Source organism: Hibiscus syriacus, unplaced genomic scaffold, assembly GCF_006381635.1.
Source record: "Hibiscus syriacus cultivar Baekdansim isolate YM2019G1 unplaced genomic scaffold, ASM638163v2 tig00013285_pilon, whole genome shotgun sequence".
NCBI classification, from domain to species: Eukaryota; Viridiplantae; Streptophyta; class Magnoliopsida; order Malvales; family Malvaceae; genus Hibiscus; species Hibiscus syriacus.
In genome coordinates, this window is record NW_024062299.1 from 491007 (window position 1) to 516518 (window position 25512).

Consider the following 25512-nt stretch of genomic DNA (forward strand, 5'->3'; position numbering starts at 1 on the left):
CATTCGTGGCCATGGAGAAACCTTGCTTCTTCTAGGACATCCTTTGTGGATTTACTGATGTCCACCTCTGATTGGGTACGATCAGTATTTTATTTAATCTAATATCTATTATTTTTCAATCTTACAAATAAAATTATTGGCGGAAGATATGAGATTATAGTGATTTTTACGGTTTATCCTTCCCGATTTAGATAGAGAATCGAAGATGCTGATTTTAAAGAGGAGCAAGATAAATAGATGAGTTAGAGGGAATGAGCGGCAGTTGAGGGAGATAAAAGAGTGACGACTCCCTTTCTCTATCCTTGTATGATGATCTATATATATTTTTTAGTGTCGATATCTGGACTAATGTGATTATGATTATTTTTAGGTTAACAAGTTAAATAGATTCGACTGTTATATAGTAGATTTAGTTGATTGATCACGTAAATTGACAGTGATTATATCAAGAGTGATATCAAAGGTGTAGCTTGCGACAATTATGGACTGAGTGATACTAGAAGGGACGGTCGCATCACCTGAAATTTTGTAAGTCAGTACTCTTAAATTTCTAATATACTTTCTAAAGGTTCATATCTCATACATAAAATCTTATGTTATTTCTCGATTTACGGAAAACATTAAGGAGAAGTATGACAAAAGTATATTTTAATTACAAATTTTAAATATATTTCTATAGTTTCAAATAAATAATATAAGCTTATAATACATAAAATGTGAATAAATTTATTACTACAAATTCAATTATTTATAACTAATTTAAATTATATATTATATATATATATAAACCCCTAACGAAGTGGGGGCTTAATACTACGTGTATTAAATCCCATCCTTACAAAAAGGACGAAATACCTAATTAACCAGCAAAATTAAATAAAGTTATTATGATTAAAATCTAACAGTTCCATCGGTTATCAAAATAATTTAAATTTTTATTTAAAAGTTTAAATAAATACTTCAACAATATCTGATTAGGGATGGCATGGGACCCGAATCCGAACCGATTGGGTCAGATTTTTTATAATAAAAAAATAGGTTCGGGTCAGGTTTTTTTTAAGGTAATGTTCGGGTCGGGTTGATTTTGGGTTTAGGGTAATAAATACCCTACTAGACCCGATCCGACACAAAAAAATATAATCTTACCTTATATATTTAGGAATAATTATAATAATATCCCTCTATATATTATTTTTTTTCAATTAAATCATTGTTTTATTGAATAAAAATAATAATTTAATTATTATTTCGGGTCGAATCGGTTCGGATTTTATCTCAAAAAATCGGATCGGGTTCGTGTCGGGTGGAGGGTATATGTTTTCGAGTCGGGTCAGGTGAATGATGTCAAATTTTCGGATCGAGTTGACTGAAACCCGACCCATACTCATCCCTATCTCTATACTTAAACCTAAATTATATATTAATAAATTAATAAATCAAACATCAATTATTAAAATACAAATAATTAATGAATAAATACTATATTTTTTAAAAGATTTGAAGTTCTTATATAAATTTAATTTAAATCTATTGTTCTACTTTCTTTTTTTTAATAAATCTATTGATATATTTAGATTAGATAAATATGGACAAAACAAAAAGGTTAATCATTTAATTAAAAATTAACTGACCCTATTCACATATGTAATGGGATAAAGGGAGGTAGGATAGTAGGTTGTTCCCAACGCCAAATTAAGAACAGTGAAAGATCTCCGATAATCAGAATTATGAATTGATTTTTTTCAATAAATTATTAAACAAGTACTCAATATAAAAACGTGCTCAAACTCATTTTAGACTTGTGATATTAGTTTATAAGGTTTTTTTTCTCCTTTTCTGCTTTTATTAATTAAATGTTTTAGAATGTTAATTCTTTTCTTCTTCTCGTTGCTACTAGAAATGGGTGCATACCTTTGCTTTGAAAATCGGACCAGATCGATCGGTTCAACCGGTTTAATCGGGAATCGTTGCTTAATCCGGTTCAATTTAAACCGGTTGAACCGTTATTAGTAAACTGGCCAGAACCGTTGAACCGTTCGAACCGGACCGACTGAAAACTGGAAAAAACCGGGATTTTTGTTTTTTTTTTAAAAAAAAATTAAACCAAACAACGTCGTTTATTAAACGAGCCAAGTCGAACTCGAGTATTGATGAGCTCGACTCGAACTTTTATCAAGTTCAACTCAAACTCGAAATATAATATTGAAACTTGAACTCAAAAAGGCTTGAACTCAAAAAAAATTAGAAGCTCGATTGAAGCCTAAAATTCGAGCTTGATTGAAGTGAAAGAATAGTTCACTCAATGCTCACCAAAAGGCTCCATGATTTTGAATGCCAAATTACCTCTATTATTTATAGAAGTTAGTTGGGATGCTCTTTTATGTTTCTTAGCAATGTGAGATTGTTTTGTTCTCATATTTTTACTCTTTAGACTTTTGTGATGCTCTTCTATGTTTCTTAGCAATGTGAGATTGTTTTGTTCTCATATTTTTACTCTTTAGACTTTTGTGATGCTCTTCTATGTTTCTTAGCCATGTGGGATTGTTTTTAAAAAAAAATAAACCAAACAATATCATTTTGTTATGATTTTTTTAACCCCAAATTTATTTTTTAATTATAATTATATAATTATATTTACTATTTAATATGTTTTACCTTAAATATTATGTTGTAGTTAATTTGAATCATTTTGTTTCACTTTATTTTATGGTTTTTAACTTATATATGTTATGACTTGCTTTGAATATGACTTGTGATATAAAAAATTATTTTTTATTAAATATTTTTTATATTTTTATTTAATTTTTTAAATAATTATGACGTCGTCCGGTTCTTCCGACCGGTCGGACCGGTTCAACCGGTTGAACCAATAAACCGATAGCATGACCGATTCACTAACCGATCCGGTTCTGAAAACCATGGTGCATGCCCTTCCGTATAATAAACGGCAAATTGACAAATTAACAATATAATATATTATATGAACTAAGTTATATTAGTAGTTAAATTTTAATTAGAAATTACATAATTATAAGGATGGCCTTTCAATTTAGATTATTCTATTTACAACGTCAATAACATATTTAAAAATATTTTTAAAGTTGGACACACGCGCATATATATATATATATATATATATATATATATATATATATAATAATATAAAATCTTTGTATAAGGAAAAATAACTTTTAAAGGTGGACAACTATATTTCTATTGTTCGAACATATGACCTCAATAAATAACAATAAATTAAGGGGAAAAAGTTTCCCTCACCGTTTATATAAGGTTATGAAATGAACTTAAGCAAGCAGACGATAAAAACTTGACTTTTTCTTTGAGAATCCCAATTTATTTATTCACATCTTCCTGTGTTTGGCTTTCATCTTCTTTTTCCTCTCATTGTTTTCCTTCATTTTCTCTCTATTTTCTAGGAATATATAGTTATATATATATAATTCACTCCTATTGGTCCGGTTGGAATGAACTAGGCCACTGTTAATTTTAATTATACACCAAGAAAAATCGAAGTGTGAAGTGTTTTCATCAAAAAATGGAAGGAGTGGTACATACAGGCAGTGGTGCCTCAGCTTTCAGGGAGTGTTTCTCTTTGACATGGAAGAATCCTTATGTTCTTCGCCTTGCTTTCTCTGTTGGGATTGGTGGATTTCTTTTCGGCTATGACACTGGTCCATTTTCTTCATTTCCTTAACCTTAATCTTATGTCTGTTTTTTTTTTGTGTGTGTGTGTGTTTTTGGTTCTCAAAATGTCTTCTTTTTTGCTCCTTCTTGACGTTACAGGTGTGATTTCTGGTGCTTTGCTTTATATCAGAGACGATTTCAAATGTGTCAACCGACAGTCTGTTTTACAGGTGCACATCTTTCCTGGTTCTTGTCTGAATTTCTCGGTGAATCCGTCGATTTTTGGACAATAATCTGTCTCTATTACACCAGCAGCCACTCTGTTCTCTTAAAGTTCCTTACTTTTTGTGTTACAACCTGAAATGGCTGACCTTTGCCTTGTTTCATCTGAAAATTGCTTGTTAACTTGGTGAACTTGCACTTGAATTCAAGTTTCCAAGGAGGGAATTAGGCAAAAACATGTGTAGTAACACTTGCATGCAACAGCTAATGTACTAGTTCTTAAGCTGCTAAAGTTATTTTGACTGTATACATATAAACAGGAAAGCATAGTGAGCATGGCAGTTGCTGGAGCCATCATAGGAGCTGCAATCGGAGGGTGGATGAATGATCGGTTCGGTAGGAGAACTGCAATCCTCATTGCTGATTTCCTGTTTTTTATCGGAGCTGTAGTCATGGCCTCGGCTCCTGGAGCTCCTCTACTTATCGTCGGCCGGGTTTTCGTGGGGCTTGGCGTTGGAATGGCATCGATGACATCTCCTCTTTACATATCTGAAGCGTCTCCTGCCAAAATCCGTGGTGCCCTTTTTTGCACCAACGGATTTCTTATCACTGGTGGCCAGTTCCTCTCTGACCTCATCAACTTGGCTTTTACAAAGGTAAGCTACCAAAAGAACATATGAACTGATTATAAGGGAAATGGAGGATAAGGTGTTGAACTTTGATGGTGTTTTTGTTTTCTCCAGGCACCAGGGACATGGAGGTGGATGCTTGGAATTTCAGGTCTTCCGGCGCTTCTGCAGTTCATTCTCATGTTGCTTCTTCCGGAGTCACCCCGTTGGCTATACCGCAAGGTCCGTGACCATATTCCGAATACCCTGAATTGTTAACCATATGTTTATTTATTCAGCCTTTTGATTGATTCCCTGTTGAAACAGGGAAGAGAAGAAGAAGCCAAAGTGATATTGAGGAAAATTTACCCAGCAGAAGATGTTGAAAAAGAAATTCAGGATTTGACAGAATCGGTAGAGGCTGAAATCAAGGAAGAAGGATCTGAAAAATAAACATCATGAAACTGTTGAAAACCAAAACAGTGAGGAGAGGGCTAATAGCCGGTGTCGGACTCCAAGTTTTCCAACAATTTGTCGGCATAAATACTGTCATGTACTACAGTCCCACCATAGTTCAATTAGCTGGTTTTGCCTCTAACCGAACAGCACTTCTACTTTCCCTCATCACATCCGGCCTCAACGCCTTAGGCTCCATTGTAAGCATATACTTCATTGACAGAACCGGGAGGAAGAAGCTGCTACTGATCAGTTTGTTTGGAGTAGCAGTTTCACTTGGCCTTCTAGCAGGAGTATTCCATGAGAGCACATCCCATGCCCCGATGATTAGTCAAGTTTAAATATCTCACTTTTCAAATTGTACGTGCCTTGATTACAGTTCAGCTACAAACCCTGGCTCTTGGGATTGCATGAAGTGTTTGAAGGCTTCATCTCCAAGTTGTGGATTTTGTGCTTCACCAGCAAACAAGGTTAAAATACATGATATTTCTATAATTTACAAGTCCCATATTTATTTTTCCGCCTTATTGATTAGTATTTTGTTATTGCAGTTGCTGCCAGGCGCATGTCTGCTCTAAAATGACACGGTGAAGGATCTGTGCCATGGTGAAAGTAGGTTATGGTACACAAGGGGATGTCCGAGCAATTTTGGATGGCTTGCACTGGTCGGTCTAGCTCTCTACATCATATTCTTCTCCCCCGGAATGGGAACTGCGCCATGGATAGTCAACTCCGAGATTTATCCTCTCAGGTTCATAGGTGTATGCGGTGGGATTGCTGCAACTGCTAACTGGATCTCGAATCTAATCGTGGCTCAGTCGTTTTTATCACTGACCGAAGCGATAGGGACTTCTTGGACATTCCTAATATTTGGGGTCATATCTGTGGTAGCTTTACTTTTCGTAATCGTCTACGTGCCGGAAACCAAGGGTTTGCCTACTGAGGAGATTGAGAAGATGTTGGAAACTCGAACTTTGCACTTCAGGTTCTGGGAGAGAAGCCACAAATCACAAGAAAAGAGCCCAGCAGTGTGAATAAAATAGTCAAATCCATAGGGGAAGAATGCTGAAATGGGAAAAAAATACCAAACCCTGAAAATATTTGAACATTGCATTCAGCAAGAGTGGCATTAATGTGATAATGAAAAGCTGCTTTTGTTTTCTCTACAATCTGCATTCTCTATAGGAAACAAAGCTGAGAAATATAGAACCCTAATTTCAGTGTTATGCAATCTCCATGCATGTGTTATCCTCTTTAATGCTTTGATGAAGGATTCATGCCTCATACAATGTGCTCTGCCAGAGTTAGGATCTTGACATGCCTTTTCTGCCACGGCTCACGGGGACCAGTCCAAATAATCCGGTCCCCGGCTTGATTGCCTTGCTTGTCAACAAGAAGGACAGTGTTATTTTCGAACTTTACCTCCCTCCCAGTACAACGACCTCGCTGCATGGCAGCAGCATGTACAACCACAGCATACACCGCTTTTCCTTCTCCTTTCCATTAGGCATGGCTTCTTTTACAGATGAGATTATGATGCCAAAATCCTTCCTGTTACACTTATATTAAAAGATGATTACAGGAATGAAAACAGCATAAATGGTGATGAGCAGGAACAGACAGTATTCAAATCCCAGATTCATATTAAGGCTAGCTAAGCTTCACTAAGTCGGGCCAAATTCATTTCTATATTCAATAGTCAAAACCCCATAGCTAAACAAGGAATTTTCCTCAACATCATTTAAAAATATAATATTTTCAAGAAAAAGTAGAACTTTATGCATAAAGAAGACTACTCATATTGGATAGGAATGGATTGAATGATATTCATGTTCAGTATCCATTGACCAAAAACAAATCAAAGCAAACAATTAATCATATAAAAATTACATCACATAGTACCCCTGGAGCATCTGGAAGCGAAGCTTTACAGCCATATTCTTCCCCGTGCTTGATTCTCCAACAGGAGAGAAATTTTGTATTCATATGATAGCAAAATCTATGAAAGATCCTACTAAAAAAGAGTTGGAGAATCAAACTTCAAAAGTTTGGTGGTTGGGTGGACCATTCATCGACCGTCTTCCCCGTGATAGGGGAGAATGCAATCATGCATGCATTTCCGGTTTATTAATCATGTATGTAACATCCGGAACATCCATAACCATAATATTATAATCACATCTTAAATAAATATCATAATCATAATTTAATATCACGTATCCAACCCCTAAAGGTGGTGGTTAAGTCTTTTGATGAGTTGGATATAGCTCGTGTTCTCAACCTTAGGATGGGTGTATACATGATGTGATACCAAATAAATTAGCTGACCGTATTTTTATATATAATGAGGTAAGGGGAGGTAAGGTACCAAACACCAGGTTGAGAGTAATTTCCGTAAAAAATAAATTACCCTCAACGGTACTCGATACCAAAAACACGAAAATAAATGAGCGACAAAGTAAATAATTTACCCTAACAACCAAACTCAAGGGAAGGGTAAAGGCAAGTACACAACTAATAGAAAAGCTTCGTTAAAGAGTGGTCAAGTCGTGATTTCATGCAATGGTGGGCTCATAATTTTTTTCAAAAAAGAACCTGAAACCCTGAAGGAAAGCTCTCAATTACTGCTTCCTTAGTTGCTTTCTCTCTCTTACTCTTACTGTGTATGCATATATATATATATATATATATTATATGGTTCGTTTTGTCTGGTAATTTGCAGAGGATTGGGGAAGAACATGACACATGGTATGGTGTGGAGAGTGGAGAGATTTGATGGAAAAATATACGGAAAGTGCGTATTGGGTTCCCACATCGAGAAATCAGCCAATGCATTGATAGATTACACGCCCTTCTGCTTTTCATCAGAGGTCAGACCGCGACACCTGCCCTCCCCTCTTCCTTTCTCTTTCCTTCTGCATTGAGTTACTCAAAACTATAATTAAATAAAATTATGTTATAATTAAATTCAAGACCTTAGTTTTTAATATGAACCGATTTCATACGTTATTTATTAATTAATATATTGTCAAATTTTGTTATTGCTTAATATATTACATATTAATTATAAATTTATTTTTTTATAATTATATTTGATCAAATTTGATAATAAAACATCACTTTCTTCTCACCGAATATTAAAAGCATGAAAACAAATACGTTGGACCACTAAAAAGAATTTGCCCTTTTTTCCATGATGAAGTCTGTACCGAACAAATGCACTTGTGGTGCTACTCATTCTTTAATTCTCTTTGTACTAATAACGTTTTAATTAAATACCTTAATTTAATGTTTAAACTTTAAAGTGTGAAAGATTGAAGCAAGTGGGTGGGACATTGGCCATTGGGTGATTATATTAAGATTTGGCTTTTTTTTTGATTGAGTGAAAGTTAATTATAAAGTAGTATCTGTTCTAAATTAGATAATGAATGTTAATCATTAGATAATGAATGTTCAATTATTCTTACAGTCGTTGATGTTCAAATCTATAATCTTTAAGAACAACAACAGTTCATTTAAACACTAAGGGGGTGTTTGGTTCAAGTATTGTGGGATTCCCATGGGATGGGAATCCCACATTCCCATGTTTGGTTAGTCGGGAATCTCATTTCCGGTAATGTTTTATTACCAATAGTAAATTTTTTAGGGTATATTATCAGGAATGTCATTACATCCATTCTCTTAAGTATTGTAACATTACCGGCGTTTTGGACTAAAATGCTCTTAAATTTCTATTTTTTTTTCAAAAATATCATTCTTCTGTCATTGAATAATAAAAATTCTAAGAAGATTAAATTACAAATTTATCCTTAAATTATTTTAAATTTACAAAAAAAAAATCTATAATTAAAATTTTATATGAAGTTCAGGGGTTAAAAAAATTTACCCTTTCATTAAACATTTTTTATATTTTTAATTTTGTAAAAAAAATTATATAAATATTATGAATTTAATTTTTTAAAGAAAATGTATAAATATTTTACAATTTGTAATATTATACAAATATATAATAAGGTCAATTTGGACAAATATATATTCCAATAATCTTTTATTCCTTTAACCAAACACGGTAATCTTACATTCCTGCTAAACCAACCAAACACAAAATACAACATTCTCAGTAATCCTATTCTCTTGTAATCTTTTATTCCCACTGATAATCTTACATTCCGTTAATGAAACGTACCCTAAAGTTTGATTTCTTTTAAACCAGCAAGTAATGGAACATTTGATTGCGAGAAGAAGCTCTCTTTTTTTTTTTTATTTCTATCGTGAGATTTGCTTTTGGCAGCGAGGGTCATAATGGGAGACATGAACTATGGTTTACAATGAATTACGGTACAACCATTACCATTAATATTTACGTTAATTCTGAAATAATAGATACCGGGGCTTTACGATATTTGATTGATCACAATTCTGTATATTCCATTTTTTATAGAAGTTTCGAGGGAGTTCATTAACGGAATGTTTTCAATAAAAATTGTTTGTTATTGTATATCCTTACTGGTTTTACAAATTAATCCTGCGGATACATATAATTCAGAAGAATATGTGAGTGATTCATATACAGCATCCTTTTCTTTTATCAACGGTTCCACCAATTGATATGTTTCTACAAATAATTGAAATTCAATTTCTTGATCTGTATCTTCAATTTTTGGAAACTTATAAAGTTCTTTTGTTAAGCCCCGATCCATGAACCCACAAAATCCTTCAAATTGTATCTGATTCAACCCAGGTATTGTAGACATTTCCCCATTTTCATCCCCCAGCATTTTGAATTTCCCGCTTATCAAAAAATCCCATTCTTTTCTCATTCTTCATCGAATCATACGAATCGATCTAATAATGATGGAATTGAATTTCTATTCAGTTTACTGAATCACATGAAATTTTATCTAACTCCATATAATATATATGGAACTGATATCAACGATTAAAAAAGAGTATTGTTATCTTTAGAAATCTCGAGTTTAAATAATTATATTTATAGGGTATATATATTATCATAAAATAATATTATATTGTAATTATCGTAGACAATTCTAAAAAGGTTTAATATAAAAATAAGTGTTTAAATAATACATCGAAAAATGTTTTAATGCCTAAATAATTTTAAAAGAGGTTTAATACAAAAATAAATACCTAAAAAATAACTCAAAAATTAAGTTTAAAAAACTATATATAAACAGTTTTAAAATTTTATATATATCTAACCAACATGAGATAATAATCCTTTACATTATCAGCATTGGTTTCATTTCAAACAATTCCAAAATATTATGAAATATTATTATAATAATTTATATTATTTGCTATTGTTCGAATCGTATGGATTGTAATTATAATTTATCTAAAAATAATACTTAATAAATAGTAGGGGGAAATCAAGTGGAAATGAATATTAAAATTATAGAGGTTTGTTGATAATTTTGTTATAAATAATTTTTATAAAATTTTATTTTAATCTTTATGTTTTTAATAATTTTAATTTAACCCTAAAAATACAAAATAAAAAAATTAAAATAAAGTTGCAAATTACTACCGACAACTTTATCAAAATAATTTCAATTGTCGACGACTTTGTGACTGTTTGTTTACTTCAGAATGATTAAGCGCTGAATGATTCAAATGCTGAATGATTCAGAGGCTCTGTATGAATTAGCTCTGAATATGACACGATGTTTGATAATGGCTCTGAATCATTCAGAATGTACTTTGATGTTGAATCATTCAGCACTGTTTTGCTAAATCAGTTAGCACTGAAACATTCAGAGGTGCGAAACAAACGCGCTGAATGCTGAACGATTCAACATTCAGCGCTGAATGATTCCATTCAAAACCAAACAAACAACCCCTTTATCTACACTATAAAATTATCTCTATTTTCTTAATCTATTCAAAACCATCTATAAATACAAAATATTTGTTTTTTCAGCAATTATTTCCTCCAAATTGAGCCAAATAGTAAGAGAAAAATAATGGGTAAACTAGAGAAATGGTCACTAATGGTCGAGAAAGTTTTTATTTTTTTCACCGAAATTTTAAAAGTAACAAATTGATTACTAACATTAACAAAATGATCACTCTACAATCATCTATGTTAAATTGATGACGTGACATTATTTAATTTTCATTTTTTTCGAACAACCCGTCACTCCCAATATATTCACAAATTATTATCTAAATTAAGAGCTCTTGCAGAAGTCAATAATCATCGGCTAGCCATTGTTGCAATTTATCCTTTAAAATCATCTGTTAATCAAACCGCGGCATTGATTTCACCATTAATGACTTGCACCACCCTCGTTCCTGTGTTTTTAAATACATTATCTTCTCTGAAGCATACCTTTAGAAACTTCTCCTTCATTGTTTTCCAAGAAAAATAGACAGTGACATGCAAATACAGATAGAAAGAAAAGAAGATGCATAGAATGATGAACAGATGAAGTAAAAGATAGGGTTTTATAGCAGTTGGATTAACCAAACCCCTGATTTTTTGGTTTAGATTTTCAATGGGGTTTTCCTTTAAAGCAAGGCATATGCTTGCTGCTTGCAGACTGCCGAGTTCTGCTGTATCTCTACAAACTGAAGATGGCGCGAACAACTTAGGTTTTGCTGTATCCTCATTGCGTTGGCGGACATTTTTGCAAGAGATAAATTGCAACAATGGCTAACCGATGATTATTGACTTCTGTAAGAGCTCTTAATTAAGATACTATTAATTTATGAATACAGAGGTGATGGGATGTTTAAAAAAAATTGAAAATTAGAAAGTTGTTGGAGTAATTAGATATAAAATTATTATTTAAAAATCTATTTAATGTTTTTGCAGTAGTTTAAGGTTATTGTTGTTACGTCATCAATTTAATGAATTACGGTGAAATGATCATTTTATTAAAATAAATAATATTAGTGACCAATTTGTCACTTTTAAAACGTAAACTAAGAAAACAAAATTTTACTAAAACATTAATGACTTTAAAAATAAATAGAAGAAATGGCAAATGAGTAAATGTAGGAAAGAGTAGGGGGACATCTCTCAAAGATTGGAATTGCGGAGTGTCTGATCGTTTCCCGATAAGCCGGTTTCTATGTTCGATCGAACGGTAATGAATTGAAAAGCATTTTCCTCTCATTTTCTTTCTCACGTGCAATATTTTCCCTTCTCTTCCTCACATTAAACATATTCATATTATATTATACACAAACCCCATCCCCTTCACCTCTAAATATCTTCTTCCCCAAGAGTCTTATCGTTCACAAAGTAACCCAAACCTTGCAGTTTAGCTGTAAGTTCTTTTATGTACATTAAATCCTTCTTTTACATATGGGAATTCAAGTGATTTCAATAGCTTTTGCTTACCAATGGAAGTTTTGCTTCTTTGGGTGCTTATTTAACCTTGCTAATTTTCTCCTTGGTTTGTTTTTAGAGCTCAAAGAAATGGATTTGATCGTGTAAAGCTTGTGGTTTTATAAAATGGTCTATGACTCTATGCATAAAAATGGAATCTTTATTTTAAACTACTATTACTAGTTTTAAGATTTAAAGGTTTGATGATGTAAATTCATTGAGAAGCTAATCATAATATCTCAAGAAATCTTATTTAGTTGTTGGTTTGATGGTCTTTTTTTTGCAGGTAACACAGATCTGTTCAGAGCTGGAAGCTTTGTTCATAAGAAGCAGTGAGAATTGCAGATCTGTTGTCTGGCTTTGGATTTCAACTTTGCACTAATTCTGACTACAATCAGTGGAGAAAAAGAGTGAAAAATGAAATCAAAACATACCCTTTTTCTTCTCGATATTACATCTATTGTTCTAAGCAGTCGACACCTGTAAACATCTTGTGCATTGTTCCCAAGTGAGCAAAAAAAAAAATATCTGTTTGTTGGTAGTTTCAGAAACAGTTGATTTATTAATGGGGTTGTCTGTCATTTACTAGTCTTTTTATTAAGCTAAATTTGTAATGGTGGTGTGTGATGTCTGCCATTTTTAGGGTCGGCTTAAAGAAACCAGCTTTGAATAAGAGAGAAAAAAGAAAGGGTTGGTTATCAGATCGGCACCAAATTGTACACAGCAATCACTGCCATTTTTTTTGGTTTGAGCTTAATTTGAAGCTGAAAAAGAAAAGGATTTTTTCTTGTCAGATTCAAGGGTATATATTAGCTGCTGCAAGCAATTTACATTGCTTGTTTCAACTTTTGTTAAAGGTTTATCAACTTTGAAAGAGGGTAGGTTCCAGTAACTCTCTTCTTTTAGCTTACCTTTAAGTACATATAAACAACATACTAGAGCAGTAAAGTCAGATCATTGTGAGCAGTACAAATTTTAATGAATTTTTTGTCAAATTCATATTTGAAGTTTTGAACTTTGAAAGCATCAGATGCTTTTTTAGTTTTCACCTTATCTTTAAATTTTCTTTCCTTTCTCTTTTGTACTTTTCTTTGCAGGTTGTGGCTGCCATTTCTTAGGTTTTTGCTTTTGAAAGCACTGCTGCTGCAAAAAAGAAAAGCTTAAAGGAGAGAGAGTCTACTGACTTGGACTGTGATATGTCAAAGGCCTTTTATCAGACTACATAATCCAAAGTACTCTCTTTGTGTGTAATAGTCATCATCAATACATAAAACATCTCAACCCCACCATTTTTTCTCATCTGCTTTCTCTTTCTAACATTTCTTCAAAGGAAATGAAAACCCAGATTTTCTTTCCTTTTTGCAAGTGAGAAAAAAAAAGGTATAAGAGGGGGAGGCTTTTGAGTTGTTGGTTTGTGCGAAAGGAATGAACTTGGTATGGAGGTGGATGATATTGAGACTCAAGCCTGTAAGTTCTCAACAGTTAGTAATGATGGAAGAAATGGGTCGAGCAAGGTCGAGGACGATGAAGATGGAGATGTCACTAAAAGCGCTGCTGCAAACGGCGGCGGCGGTGTTTTAGCTGAAAGTGGTTGCACTAATTCACTTAGAGGTTGGAGCAACTCTTCGAGGATTATTAGGGTTTCTCGAGCCTCAGGTGGCAAAGATCGGCACAGCAAGGTTTGGACTTCGAAAGGGTTAAGGGACAGGCGAGTAAGATTGTCTGTTGCTACGGCTATACAGTTTTATGACTTGCAAGATCGATTGGGTTATGATCAGCCTAGTAAAGCTGTGGAGTGGCTGATAAAAGCAGCTTCTGATGCAATTGCTGAGCTTCCTTCACTCAATGCGTCATTCCCCGACACCCCAAAGCAACTGAGTGATGAGAAAAGAGCGAGTGAGGGTGTTGAGCAAGGGTTTGGCTCGGCTGAAGTTGAGTTAGATGGTGATCCGAGTAATTACCAACACAACCAATCTCAACAGCAACACCTTTCTTTGTCGAAATCGGCTTGTAGTAGCACGTCCGAGACGAGCAAGAACTCGAGTTTGTCCCTTTCGAGGCCGGGGATCCGTGCGAACCGAGTGAAGGCTCGGGAACGAGCTAGGGAAAGAGCAGTTAAAGAAAAAGAGGTTCATCATCATCGACAACAACAAAACATGAACCCCATTTCTCGAAACTCCACCTTTACTGAGTTACTCACTAGTGGCATTGGCAATGTTAGCAACAATAACAACGCCAATCCTACTTCAGATTCAGCACATCAAAATCCCAATGCTGAGCCTGATTTTTTCCAAAAGGCTAATACCACTGCCAGGCTTTGGCCTGTGACTCCAATGGATTACTTCGCCTCAGGACTCCTTGGACCTTCTTCTTCAAGAGGAAGTCATCATCATTCCTCAGCTTTTCCAGGACAAATCCAGCTTGTAAACTCTTTACACCAGCACCCAATGGCAACTCCACCATTCACTTTGTCAAGTGAAAACCATCAAGAGATGCAACATTTCTCGTTTGTTCCGAACCCTGACCATTTGATCCCGGTGGCAACAACACAACCGGGGCAAGGGGTTGATTACAATCTCAATTTCACAATCTCTTCTTCCGGCCTTGCTGGTTTCAATAGGGGGACCCTTCAGTCCAATTCTCCTTTTTTTCCTCATCACCTCCAGAGGTTTTCTTCTATAGATGGATCACCACAACCTTTATACATTGGTACACCACCAGTGGACAATCATCATCACCACCATCAATTCCCAGCTGATTTAGATGGCCGCTTGCAGCTCTTCTATGGGGATGGAAACAGGAACTCGGACCAGAAAGGAAAAGGAAAGAACTAATCAGTTTCCTTGGGGAAAAAAGTTTCCATTTTACCCCCCCCCCCCAATCTTTTCCCTGGTAAGTTGAACATCCTCATTCAATTCAAGTTACCCCCTTTGCCTTAATTTTCTTAATTAAAGTTCATATCTTTCTGCCTGGTTAAGGGTTTATTTAGAGTTAACTTTTTGATTTGTTTATGACTAGCTATTTGGGTTTATGTGTTGTGCCATGAATCACTCACTTTCTTGGTATTCATAAAGTCTACCATTGGGGCAATATATATTTATATATCTTTTGTGGGTTTCAAGTAATATAATTTATATTGTCTTTTCATGATTCCTGCATGGATTGGTGTGAATAAGGACCGGCTGGTTGTCTCCTTGTTTGTTCTCTTACTTGTTCCCTTCCCCCTAACATATGTGAACCCATGCCAGGTGTTAGTTTCTTGGTGGCCAAGCATTGCTGGGCACTGAATAGAACAATCAAAGTCTACTTTTGAAACATGGTTTTACTTTGGTATAAGCTTTAGAAACCTTAATTAATTTATTTTTTTTTGCCTCAAGCTGAACATTTGGCAATGAATCAGTTGGTTGTCATATTCCTGAGTTGTTGATTAGGGGTAAATTAAATCTTAAAAAAGATAAATGAAAACCCCATGCACGTAAGACCTCGAGCTCTCAAACTTTAAGACACATGCATGGTATATGTTTTTCTAGGTTTAGTAATAATGAAGATTTTAATTGTATATTATTATAAGTTAGTTAATTTCAAAGCTGTTGATTCAAATATGTTTAAATATATAATTTAGAGTTATAAATATATGTAGGAAATTTATATGCTTTAAATTCAATCAAAGCCCTCTACTCCTAAACACTAATGTTTTTTAAAGAAAAATATGCACAGTTATTCTAAGATATATTAAGTTTGTGAGGTCTAACATTTTTTTTTTGATAGAATAGATCAAGCATACAATATCCAAAATGGGAAGAAAAACTATACAATAAAAGGACTAAATATGCAAAGCGTAGACACTAAAACATAATAAAAGAAAATATCTCCCTAATACAGAATTTTCTCGATATGATTTAAAATTTTAGAAATTTTGTAGTTTGTAACTTGTGACAGGAATTCTTCATGAACAAAGTTAGATGTTTGTTTCTTTTAGTTGGGAGGGATCATGCAGGTTTAAATCTGAGGTTTGGTGTCATTTACCACTGCACAAATAATTAATTGGCAAGTGATTCATCAATTGAACGAATGATTAAGGATACTCATGTTATCTCATTTTGTGTGGATTTAAATTCTGATATTTGCCTATGAAGTAAACTATGGGATAGGGGAATTAGAAATTACTACTGGTGACAAAAACAAGTCATGGTGTCTACTTTTAAATATTTATTCAGTCCCATAACAATAACCCTATTCTGACAAGTTCCTTAAACTGCTCCCACGATTTCTTCACATTATGCAAGAAAAAAGTTACTTCTTTTGAGAACACACTCCACTCATTTTTTAAATGTGTTTTTATAAGGGTAACTTGGAGTGCTAACTAGGGTTATTTCTTTTATATGTCTGAAGGTAAAAAGGTGCAGATTAGGATCTTTGTGATAATAGATTTAGCTTATGTATCATCTTCTTTATGTTTTAGATGTTGTCATTCTCTTGGTTTGACTATATTTTCCAGGGAAAAGAAAACAAGTTAAGATATTATCTTCAAATGGATAAATACCATAGATTGCCTTTTGCTCTTAGGCACTTTTGTTTTGTGTTCTTTTAGTCGTAAGGGGTTACATTTACATCTTCTTCAGAGAAAGATTTTGACATATATACCTTTTGTCAAATTATAACAGCTTAGGAGTTTATATAGTAAAGAAATGTTGTAGCTGAAGCTTTTTTGTGTACAATTACATGAATGTTGTTAGAAACATGAAAATAATCTATGCGATCAGGCCTTAATGGATTGTGCAGTTGAGTTTGCTTTAGTTTTGAATTATTATTAGTAGTTTCAGCCTTGTTTGAGTCACAACAAAGCTGAAAATTATATCAATTCAAAGGAATCATAGCATAGAACCCCCTTGGTATTGCTGTGCCTGCTCTTTTCTTTGCCTTCATCATATGCTCTAATTCAAGGACAGACACAGGATTTTATGTCAAGATGTGCAAACTTAAGAAGTTATATTAAAAATTTAAGGGATGTAAAATTACAAAATTTCAGAGGCGCGAAATTTAACCATTGATAGAAAATATAAACAAAATTCTTGAACAAAGTAGGAATTTGAAATTTCCTGTGGGTGCTACCGTACCCCTCGATATGAACATAATATTTGTTTGTATATATTTTACTCGGTGCTTATGCTCATGGAAATATAAAGAGAAAGGGATTGCTTGTTGCCTTCTACTTTTGATTATGATTTCCAAAGGACTCTCAACACTAATTGAAGTCACTCTAAGGGTCAGTGAAATTAACCATATGCAAAAGAAAATCACCCCATTGTGTTATAAAAGTTAGATGTTGTCAAAGCAAAATCATCGAGCCCTTGGATCAATTAATACCGAATTGTTCTAGTTTGATGAAGGTCTCGAACTCGAGTCATTGAGAATACAACAACGTTAATTATTTGATGAAAGAGTTTGGTGTCTTTATAGTCATATACCCCGTTCCATGGGATTAAACAGTTAATTATTAGTTTGTTAAGTCATATTATCCGAATAATACCATCTAACAATTAGTTTAACATGACGAGGCTTTAGATTTCTCTAACAAAATTTAAGGTATAAATCGTATACGGGACAAGTTAGATTGGGATGATCGCCACTATAACGAGTCTTTATAATATCCGATTTAGATTAATAGATTGAAAACTGATACTTATCCTCTCTACCTATGGTCATCAAATAAGAATAAATCAGCTCTTTTTGTAGCTTGAATTGAAGAATAAGGTCATAGCTAACAAATGAATATTGGAGGTTTGCTTTGCACGAAGTTAAAATTTTGTATATAATAGATTATGTGGGTTGGTTTGGATGAATGGTATGCCTCATTCCCAAATTTGTCATATCAGTCATTTAATGACCATGAGATGTTTCAAGGGACCAATCATCTTTGAGATAATATTGTTGGGAAAAACAATCACGAATCTCAAACATGAACGTTAAAATGAGCATAGAAGAAACATATATATATATATATATATATATATATATATATATATATATATATATATATATATTTGTATCTTGCAAGGGAGTACCTTTTGAATTTCATAATGTATAGTTTGCTGCCTACCAGAGAATCCAAGTCGAACCATATTGATGTTAAGTTTTGGTGTAAAACTTTTGGATGCAGGAAAAAGCAAAGATGGAGAAAGCTGCATGGGAAGTAATGAGTGAGTTTCCATCCATGCATGTGGTGATTGATATATATATATATATATATATATATATCCCTTTGTTGTTGTGCTTCTGAAAAATTGTTGGTATTTCTGGTTTAACCCTTTCTGAAGTCCATCATTGTGTGTTTCCAATATGTGTCACAAAAACAATTCCACTGAAGTTAATTACTTTTTTTTTCTGCTTCTGAAAATTGTCCCATCTGGTCGAGAAACTGAAGCCTTGTGTGTTGTGAGAAAATGCAGGAAAATTGTCATTGGTACATGTACCTACAAGAGGGTTCATTGATAATGCATCTGTTTCCAATATCAGAAACAATTTGCAAGCCTATTTATGAAAACAAATCCAAGAATGATATTTGGCTTTGATGATAAGAAAATTGTACCCATCCTCATGTTAATGCTGGAACTCAGCCTCAACTCTCAAGGCTTCAAGCTCATGCCCGCATTTAAGTTGTCATTCTCCTTGAATAGGATGCCATCCTCTATTTTACAATCACAAAAGATTTCTTTATGATTCTAAATGTAATATCTAGAAAATCAATTTTAGAAATGATAGTGGAGTATTTTTCTAAAAGCAAATATTTAAACAATTTTTTTAAAAAAATAAATAATTCTACATTTATCTAAATATAATATGTAAATATAAAATATTAAAAAATTTAAGGTTTTTTATTTAACATATTTCAACTTTATCATAATCATCCCCTATTAGAGGTGTTCGTCGGTCTGAACTTACGCATATGATTAATACATTTTATGATTTGTGAAGGCCAATTCGGCTCAAACACATTTTAACTGTGGCTAAAGACAGCTTGAAGAACATTGAAGAGTTGGTGCAGCACAAGGAGAAGGCGATTGTGCATATATTGTGTGCAAGGTGTCCTGTAATTTACTCCAAACATGTTTACTTCCCCATTTGTAACATGCTACTTGTCCTTTCCAAGGGCTCTGAGATTTTTGTTGAATCGAATTCGGATGATCGAAATCTTACCAAGCCTGCAAGTTCATCTTTCTGAGAGAAGCAGTGCATGGCCACATATGGTAGTCACATATGATGTCTCACTGCTCTTCAAATGATCACGTGTTTCTTTTTTATGGATTTTCATCATCCACTTAGAAACATAATCGGTGCAGTTCTGTACTTGAGAATAATATTCACAAGGTCCTTACATAGATGCCCTGAGCTACCGCCGCCATCGTAAGGCACGGGTTTACGCCAACACAGCATGTATTTACTTCAGACGTGCAGTCGACACTGTCATTAATGATATTTCGCAAAACGCGTATCCTTCAGAACTAGACAAAAAGATCATAAATTAATGAATACTAAGCTTGCATTTGGTTGGTATAAGGGAGATTCATTTCAACTATTTTTTTTTTTGAAGAATGATTGTGACAGATTAATTATACTTAGCTGCTAAGTATATTTCTTGTTCTTGACAAGCATTGATACTACTTTATCGTTTATGCATGACAAAAATATTTCATAAAAGTTGAAGAACACACGTATGAAATGTTTTGAAAAAAAATCTTGGGTTCGAATCAGAAACCTGGTTAACATAAACCACTTGAGGTCGTAGCTTCCCAAAGGATGTCAATCGTTTGAGGTCCTTTCCTCGAAGATGCGGAGATGCTCTTCTGGATTTTTCGAAGGTCCTGAAGTACGGAAGAGATACAACACGACTCAAATCACTTGTCACTACACTAATAGTTTCATTGACGAATGAAAGCGACGTCGATGATGTTACCATTTCATTTCATTTGAGAACAGCCTTGCAGGCAAAAAACAGCTCCCATTCACATATTCTTTTATCCTCTGAGATGGCCAAATGGGCTTTTTCGTTGATCAGTAGTGTTCCATCTTTTGCTTGCTTTTGAAAGAGATAAAGTGAACAGCTTGCTGTTCACTAAGCTGCAAAAGCGCCTGAAAAAAAAAAGAATCCTAAAGACGTGTAATGATATAAATTTATGTCAGCTTGAAGTTTTTGTATAGTAGTTAGTAGAGATATGATCCTTTAAAGTCAGAGCAATATGAGCTGTCATTCTTGTTTATGAACGATGCTTTAAATTCCTTTGAAGATAAGAAGAGAGGTAGAGATTAAAGCACATCTGAGGGCTTTAAAATTTAGCATTTTATGACCTTTTTCTACACTTACTCCACAGCTTCATGAACTGTGACTTTCTTTGCAAGTAAAAGTGGACATGCTAAATTACTTAAATGAGTGGAAACGTGAAAGAAGAAGAAAAAAAGAGAGGGTGAAATCATACATGGCATTTGATTTTTAGAACAACAATAAGAACTTCATTTGAAGTTAATAAAATCGATTTATGCAAGCATGGAGGCTTTTCCTCCCGACACCTTAGGGACCAACCCTCAAGTGCCATGGTATGTTGGGGGTTAAGGTTCTCCTCCCGTCGTTGACAGGGTCAGAGGGTCCGGTAAAAGACCCCTGATTCCTCCTTTCTTTTTCCCTCTTATCCTTTTTGTCAATTCTTTCTGTTGGTTTTTCCTTTTTCAGTTTGATTTTGTTTATTTTTATTGTTGTCTCTCTAGATCTGAAAGTTGGGTGCAACGACGATTGAGGGCTTTCCACGGTTGTTCAGATAGTGCTTCAACCTTCAACCATTTGCTTTCACGTCCTCATTCGGACTTGCTTTTGTTGATATTGGTTTTGCGCATACCTTTCTCATCCTTTTGTTAAGATCAAACGCTGAGAGGGTAAAATTATTTTATATTAAAAGAACAAGAATTTATTAAGTATTTAAATCTAAACATTGAGAGGGACAAAAGTCTCATTTGACTCATATTTAAAATAAAAAAGACTTAAAATACCATTATACCAAAAATAAATTTAAGTAGATTTGTCCCTCTGCTGGTTTCCACCTAGAAGAGAGGAAAAGTGGTGATGCATGCAGGGTTTGGATTCCTTTTCTGCCTATGTTATTACAGAGCTCTCTCAGTGTCGAGCTTGATAAATCTCCAATGACAAAGACCCTGAGATTTGCTTCTACGGAAGGCTCTCCATTGGAGCTCTCTCATTGTTGGTCATTTTACACAGATGGTGGCCGATCTGATGTTTTAGTCTCCGTTTGTGTTTTCTGATTTGAACCCAAGTTGTGGTATGAGTTATCATTTTGTACCTGCTTTCTTTCTTAAATGAGGCTTTCATGTTTGCTCGACTAAAAAAAAGTAGAGTAAATTTTATGGAATAAAACACTGAAAGCAAGGTGCAAACTGCAAACTACAATCCTTGATTAACTTCATAACTGCTACAATTCTTGATTAACTTCATAAGTATATGTAACATAAAACATGACATCTTCAAACCTACAATACTTACATATAGAGGGATATAGATAAAAAAAGAAGGTAAAGGACTAATAAAACCTCAATGCTCTTGCACCATCGATCTAGTTGCAAGTGTGCACTCTTACAAGCATATGCCTGAAATAAAAAACAACCAGCAGATGCATTTTGTCTATCAGTTGAAGCATAAAAGCTGAAACACTTGCCAGTGTGCATTATCAACGTGCAGGGATTGCTTTCAATGGAAGTCCAAAGCAGGGTTTAGCTTCAGAAGACACTGCTATGAGATTTAGCTCCAACACATAACAAAATTGTTGTTTGATCGTCAGCTTCCAAATCGTATGCTATTCTTTCTTCCCCCTTGACCGTTGTGCTCCACATCTCTCCCTGTAAAGAGCCAAATGATCTCAAAATGAACTTTACATTCATAGAAGATGCACATACATAAAAATGGTAATCCAAAGCTAAAAACAGACTGAAGAATGCCAGACATATTCAATGAAACCTATTGCAAGTGAAAGGTTTTCCACATCTAGAATGAAAATTAAAATCTAAATCGCCATTCACCACCAAATACAATTATGATTGATTTCCCCTCTAGTTTCATAAAAAAAATTATACAAATCAATATGATCATGGAACAAGATATTTTGAGCTTACACATATGCATTGCCAAACGACATCAAGAGCATATTGATCACTTAAAAACTGTGTAACTATAAATGGTATCATAGTGAACAAGTGAGTGCCTACTAATAGCGTGCATGACTATTAACCAAACATAGAATCAATTTACATAAGAATTGGTTAACACTAACAAATATATCAAGCATTCAAGTATTGTTTTACCTTCAAAGATAAGGAAGCAGACATCAAAACGAGTTCATCTCCAAACAGTAAGTCCTTCTCTTAACAAGCATCTTAGCTGCAGTCCCATAAGGCTCTTCAAAAGCAGTTGATAACCAAGAAGCGTCAGGAATTTCTTTCTTTGAAGCAGACATTTCACTTGGCCTGATAGCAACCAAAGTAGCACCTTTCAATACAACCCCATCAGGCAATTTTAACTGAGGAGCATACCAAAGCCTCATATTCAGAGCAGGCACCAGCGTCCTTTTCGAAGCAGAAGAAGCAGACAATGGCTTCACTCTCAACTCCTCAAGCTGGTCTCTGTTCATACAAAGCACCCCTTGTCCATCCGCATCGGTTAAAACCAAGCTGTCAAGCGTCTTATGCTCTGCAATTATCTGTTGAAGCAAATAATGCCTCGCCGATGCTGCGATCAACGAGCTAATAGTCCAAACTACCCTTAATTTCAAGCCTCCGTTGGTATAAAACGAATCGGGAATATTCCCATTATCATCAACGTTGGCGATGCTATTATTTGGGCAAAAACCATCGTTCCCACACTCCGTTACTTGCAGATTTACGTTCTTAGCAACGGAAGCAGCACCGAGGATGACGCAGTTATCAAGGGTTGAACCGAAATCGGCTCTCCATCTCAATAGAATCCCATCATCGATACCTAACTCGCCATTGGGTAATTCGATCCGGAGGAAGCGAATCTCGTTGAAATTTCTAAGTACTTGGGTCGGAGAATGATGCGTCACCCCACCTTGCTCCATTTCCCCATCACTAACATCAGCACCGGGACCAATTGGACCAACAGATAAGGAAGAAGAAGATGATTGGGTGTTAAGGGATTCATTGAGAGCGGACCGCTTCGGACCGAGAAATTGAACCAAAGTTTGAAACGGTTTAACAATGCCCCCTAAAAGGAGCCGGAAGAGGCTAGAAATCGGACCGGCGGATCGTGACTTATCGTAGCAAGAGGAAGAGGGGGAACAATCGTTGTCGGAGATGACGCAATCCACACGAACGACGACGTTTTCAACTTGCGTGATGAGGGAATGGAAACGGCGCGAAACGACGCAGCATCGGCCGAGAGCTTTAACATCGCCGATATTGTTGAAGATTAAGAGGAGAATAGAGTCCGGGAGACGGTCGAAGTGATCGATCCGCTCGGGATGGATTCTGTGAACCGGATCTGAACGAAGTGAACACATTTTCCCCCTTCTTGAAAACTTTTTGATTGGGAGGGGAAACGAGATGAAAGTGATCACGCGATATATAGATCTGTGGGTAGAGAGAAAACTGGTTCTTTATGGGTTAAATTCTTTATTAGTCCTTACACTATGAAGTAAATTATATATTTAGTCCTTATATAATGCAAAATTTTTAAATTTAATTAATTTTATTTTCTATATTTGTTAAATTTTGATACTTCAATTTTGATCCAAATAATATATTAATAAAATGATTAAATCAAATGGAATTAAAATGATCGAATTACATAACATTAATTAAATCTACATCATATATATATATATATATATATATGTTGAAGAAGTTAATAGTATAATTTAGGTTAGCAAATTTGGTTTAGGGTTTAGGGTTAAGTTTGTCATATGATTTGATTGATCACTTTTGCAATAATATTAAAAGATTTGAATTACCAACGAGAGTTGGTTCAAGTGGTAAGTAGTTTGATATCGCTTAAACGAGTCTTAAGTTCTGATCCTTATATATACAGAAAATCCTCGTTGTGAGACTCACACACTAAAATTAGGTGTGTGACGAAAATCCGTTCAGATTAATCAAATCAAAGCTTGAGAACCAGGAGGAAAAAATTGAATTGATAATATCGTGAGTTATTTTTATTAAAATAGTAATATAATTTTTCATTTTTAAAAAAATATTATTGGATGAACGTAACTAATTGAATTTTAAGACCTTAATGATATGATAAAATAGCTATAAAAGAAAATTAACGTAATCACTTTACTAATAATAATTAATGGTGTTATTAATTATGACTAGAAAATAATATTATAAAACTAGAGAATCAAATAATATCAAATCAAAAGGAAGAAATCAAATTCTCGAATTCAACGAAATAAAAGGATTAAACCATAATTAGACCCAAAATAAAAGAGGAGTCATTTATGAAATATGGTCAGCCACCATAACAAGGATGGAGGAGAGTTTGCATCCATCCCTAGGGTTGGGCACGGGACCGGACCTGACGGGTTCTGACCCAACTCACTCGGGTCGGGTTCTTTTAAAAGAAAAAATCGGATTTAGTCTGGCCAGGTCATATTTTTTTAAGTGTGATGTTTGGGTCTAGTTGAGTTCGGGTTTAGAGTGAAAAATATCTGACCGACCCGAAAAAATATATAATTATGTCTTATATATTTATGAATAATTACAATAATACACCTCTATATATAATTTTTTTAATTAAGTAATTATTTTTTTGAACAAAAATAATATTTTTATTATTATTTCGGGTCAGGTCGAGTTTCTAAGTTATATGTCGAGTCGAGTGAAATTTTATTTTGGTCGGATCAAATATCGGGTGGAGGATTCTTTGTTCTCAGATTAAGACGGGTGGACCAAAAACCCGACCCGACCCATGTCCATCCCTATCCATTCCTCATCTTAAAAAAACACCTTTTTTTTCTAGAAGGAAAATTACTCTATTTTACGTGCATTTTTAATAAATTATTATTTTATATATTAAAGGTGAAATTATCTAATACATACTATATACTTTATAAAATTGAACACAAAGTTCCAGCTATTTATTGGATTAATAATCAATACGCAAAAAGTAAGCTAAATAAGAAAAAAAATCAATATGTAGTTATTAATGAG

General features: G+C 34.1%; 2 protein-coding genes and 1 pseudogene across 6 annotated transcripts; 2 read left to right on the plus strand and 1 right to left on the minus strand.

The window, feature by feature from the left end:
- The first annotated feature begins 652 nt into the window (after positions 1 to 652).
- Positions 653 to 6097, plus strand: LOC120205968 (annotated as a pseudogene).
- Positions 6098 to 12625: 6528 nt separating this feature from the next.
- Positions 12626 to 15131, plus strand: LOC120205970 (transcription factor TCP2-like). 5 transcript variants are annotated; one of them, XM_039205722.1, is made up of 3 exons: positions 12626 to 12793; positions 12929 to 13173; positions 13383 to 15131. In XM_039205722.1, the coding sequence occupies exon 3, from the start codon at positions 13722 to 13724 to the stop codon at positions 15117 to 15119; it is 1398 nt and encodes a 465-aa protein (XP_039061653.1). In that variant the 5' UTR covers positions 12626 to 12793; positions 12929 to 13173; positions 13383 to 13721; the 3' UTR covers positions 15120 to 15131. The 5 variants fall into 5 exon arrangements, with proteins under 5 accessions (XP_039061653.1, XP_039061651.1, XP_039061650.1 ...); XM_039205720.1 differs by having other exon boundaries at positions 13080 to 13173; XM_039205719.1 differs by having other exon boundaries at positions 12626 to 13167.
- A 7024-nt stretch (positions 15132 to 22155) lies between these two features.
- LOC120205972 (F-box protein At5g46170-like) lies at positions 22156 to 23878 on the minus strand. Its single transcript, XM_039205725.1, has 2 exons — positions 22648 to 23878; positions 22156 to 22185 (listed from the first exon to the last, which is right to left on the minus strand). Exon 1 carries the CDS (start codon positions 23859 to 23861, stop codon positions 22671 to 22673), a length of 1191 nt encoding a protein of 396 aa, XP_039061656.1. The 5' UTR covers positions 23862 to 23878; the 3' UTR covers positions 22156 to 22185; positions 22648 to 22670.
- Between the last annotated feature and the right edge of the window lie 1634 nt (positions 23879 to 25512).

Bases quoted from the DNA above. Each gene is read 5' to 3' on its own strand.
- LOC120205972 (XM_039205725.1), bottom strand. From the start codon at position 23,861: ATGTGTTCACTTCGTTCAGATCCGGTTCACAGAATCCATCCCGAGCGG.
- LOC120205970 (XM_039205719.1), top strand. From the start codon at position 13,722: ATGGAGGTGGATGATATTGAGACTCAAGCCTGTAAGTTCTCAACAGTT.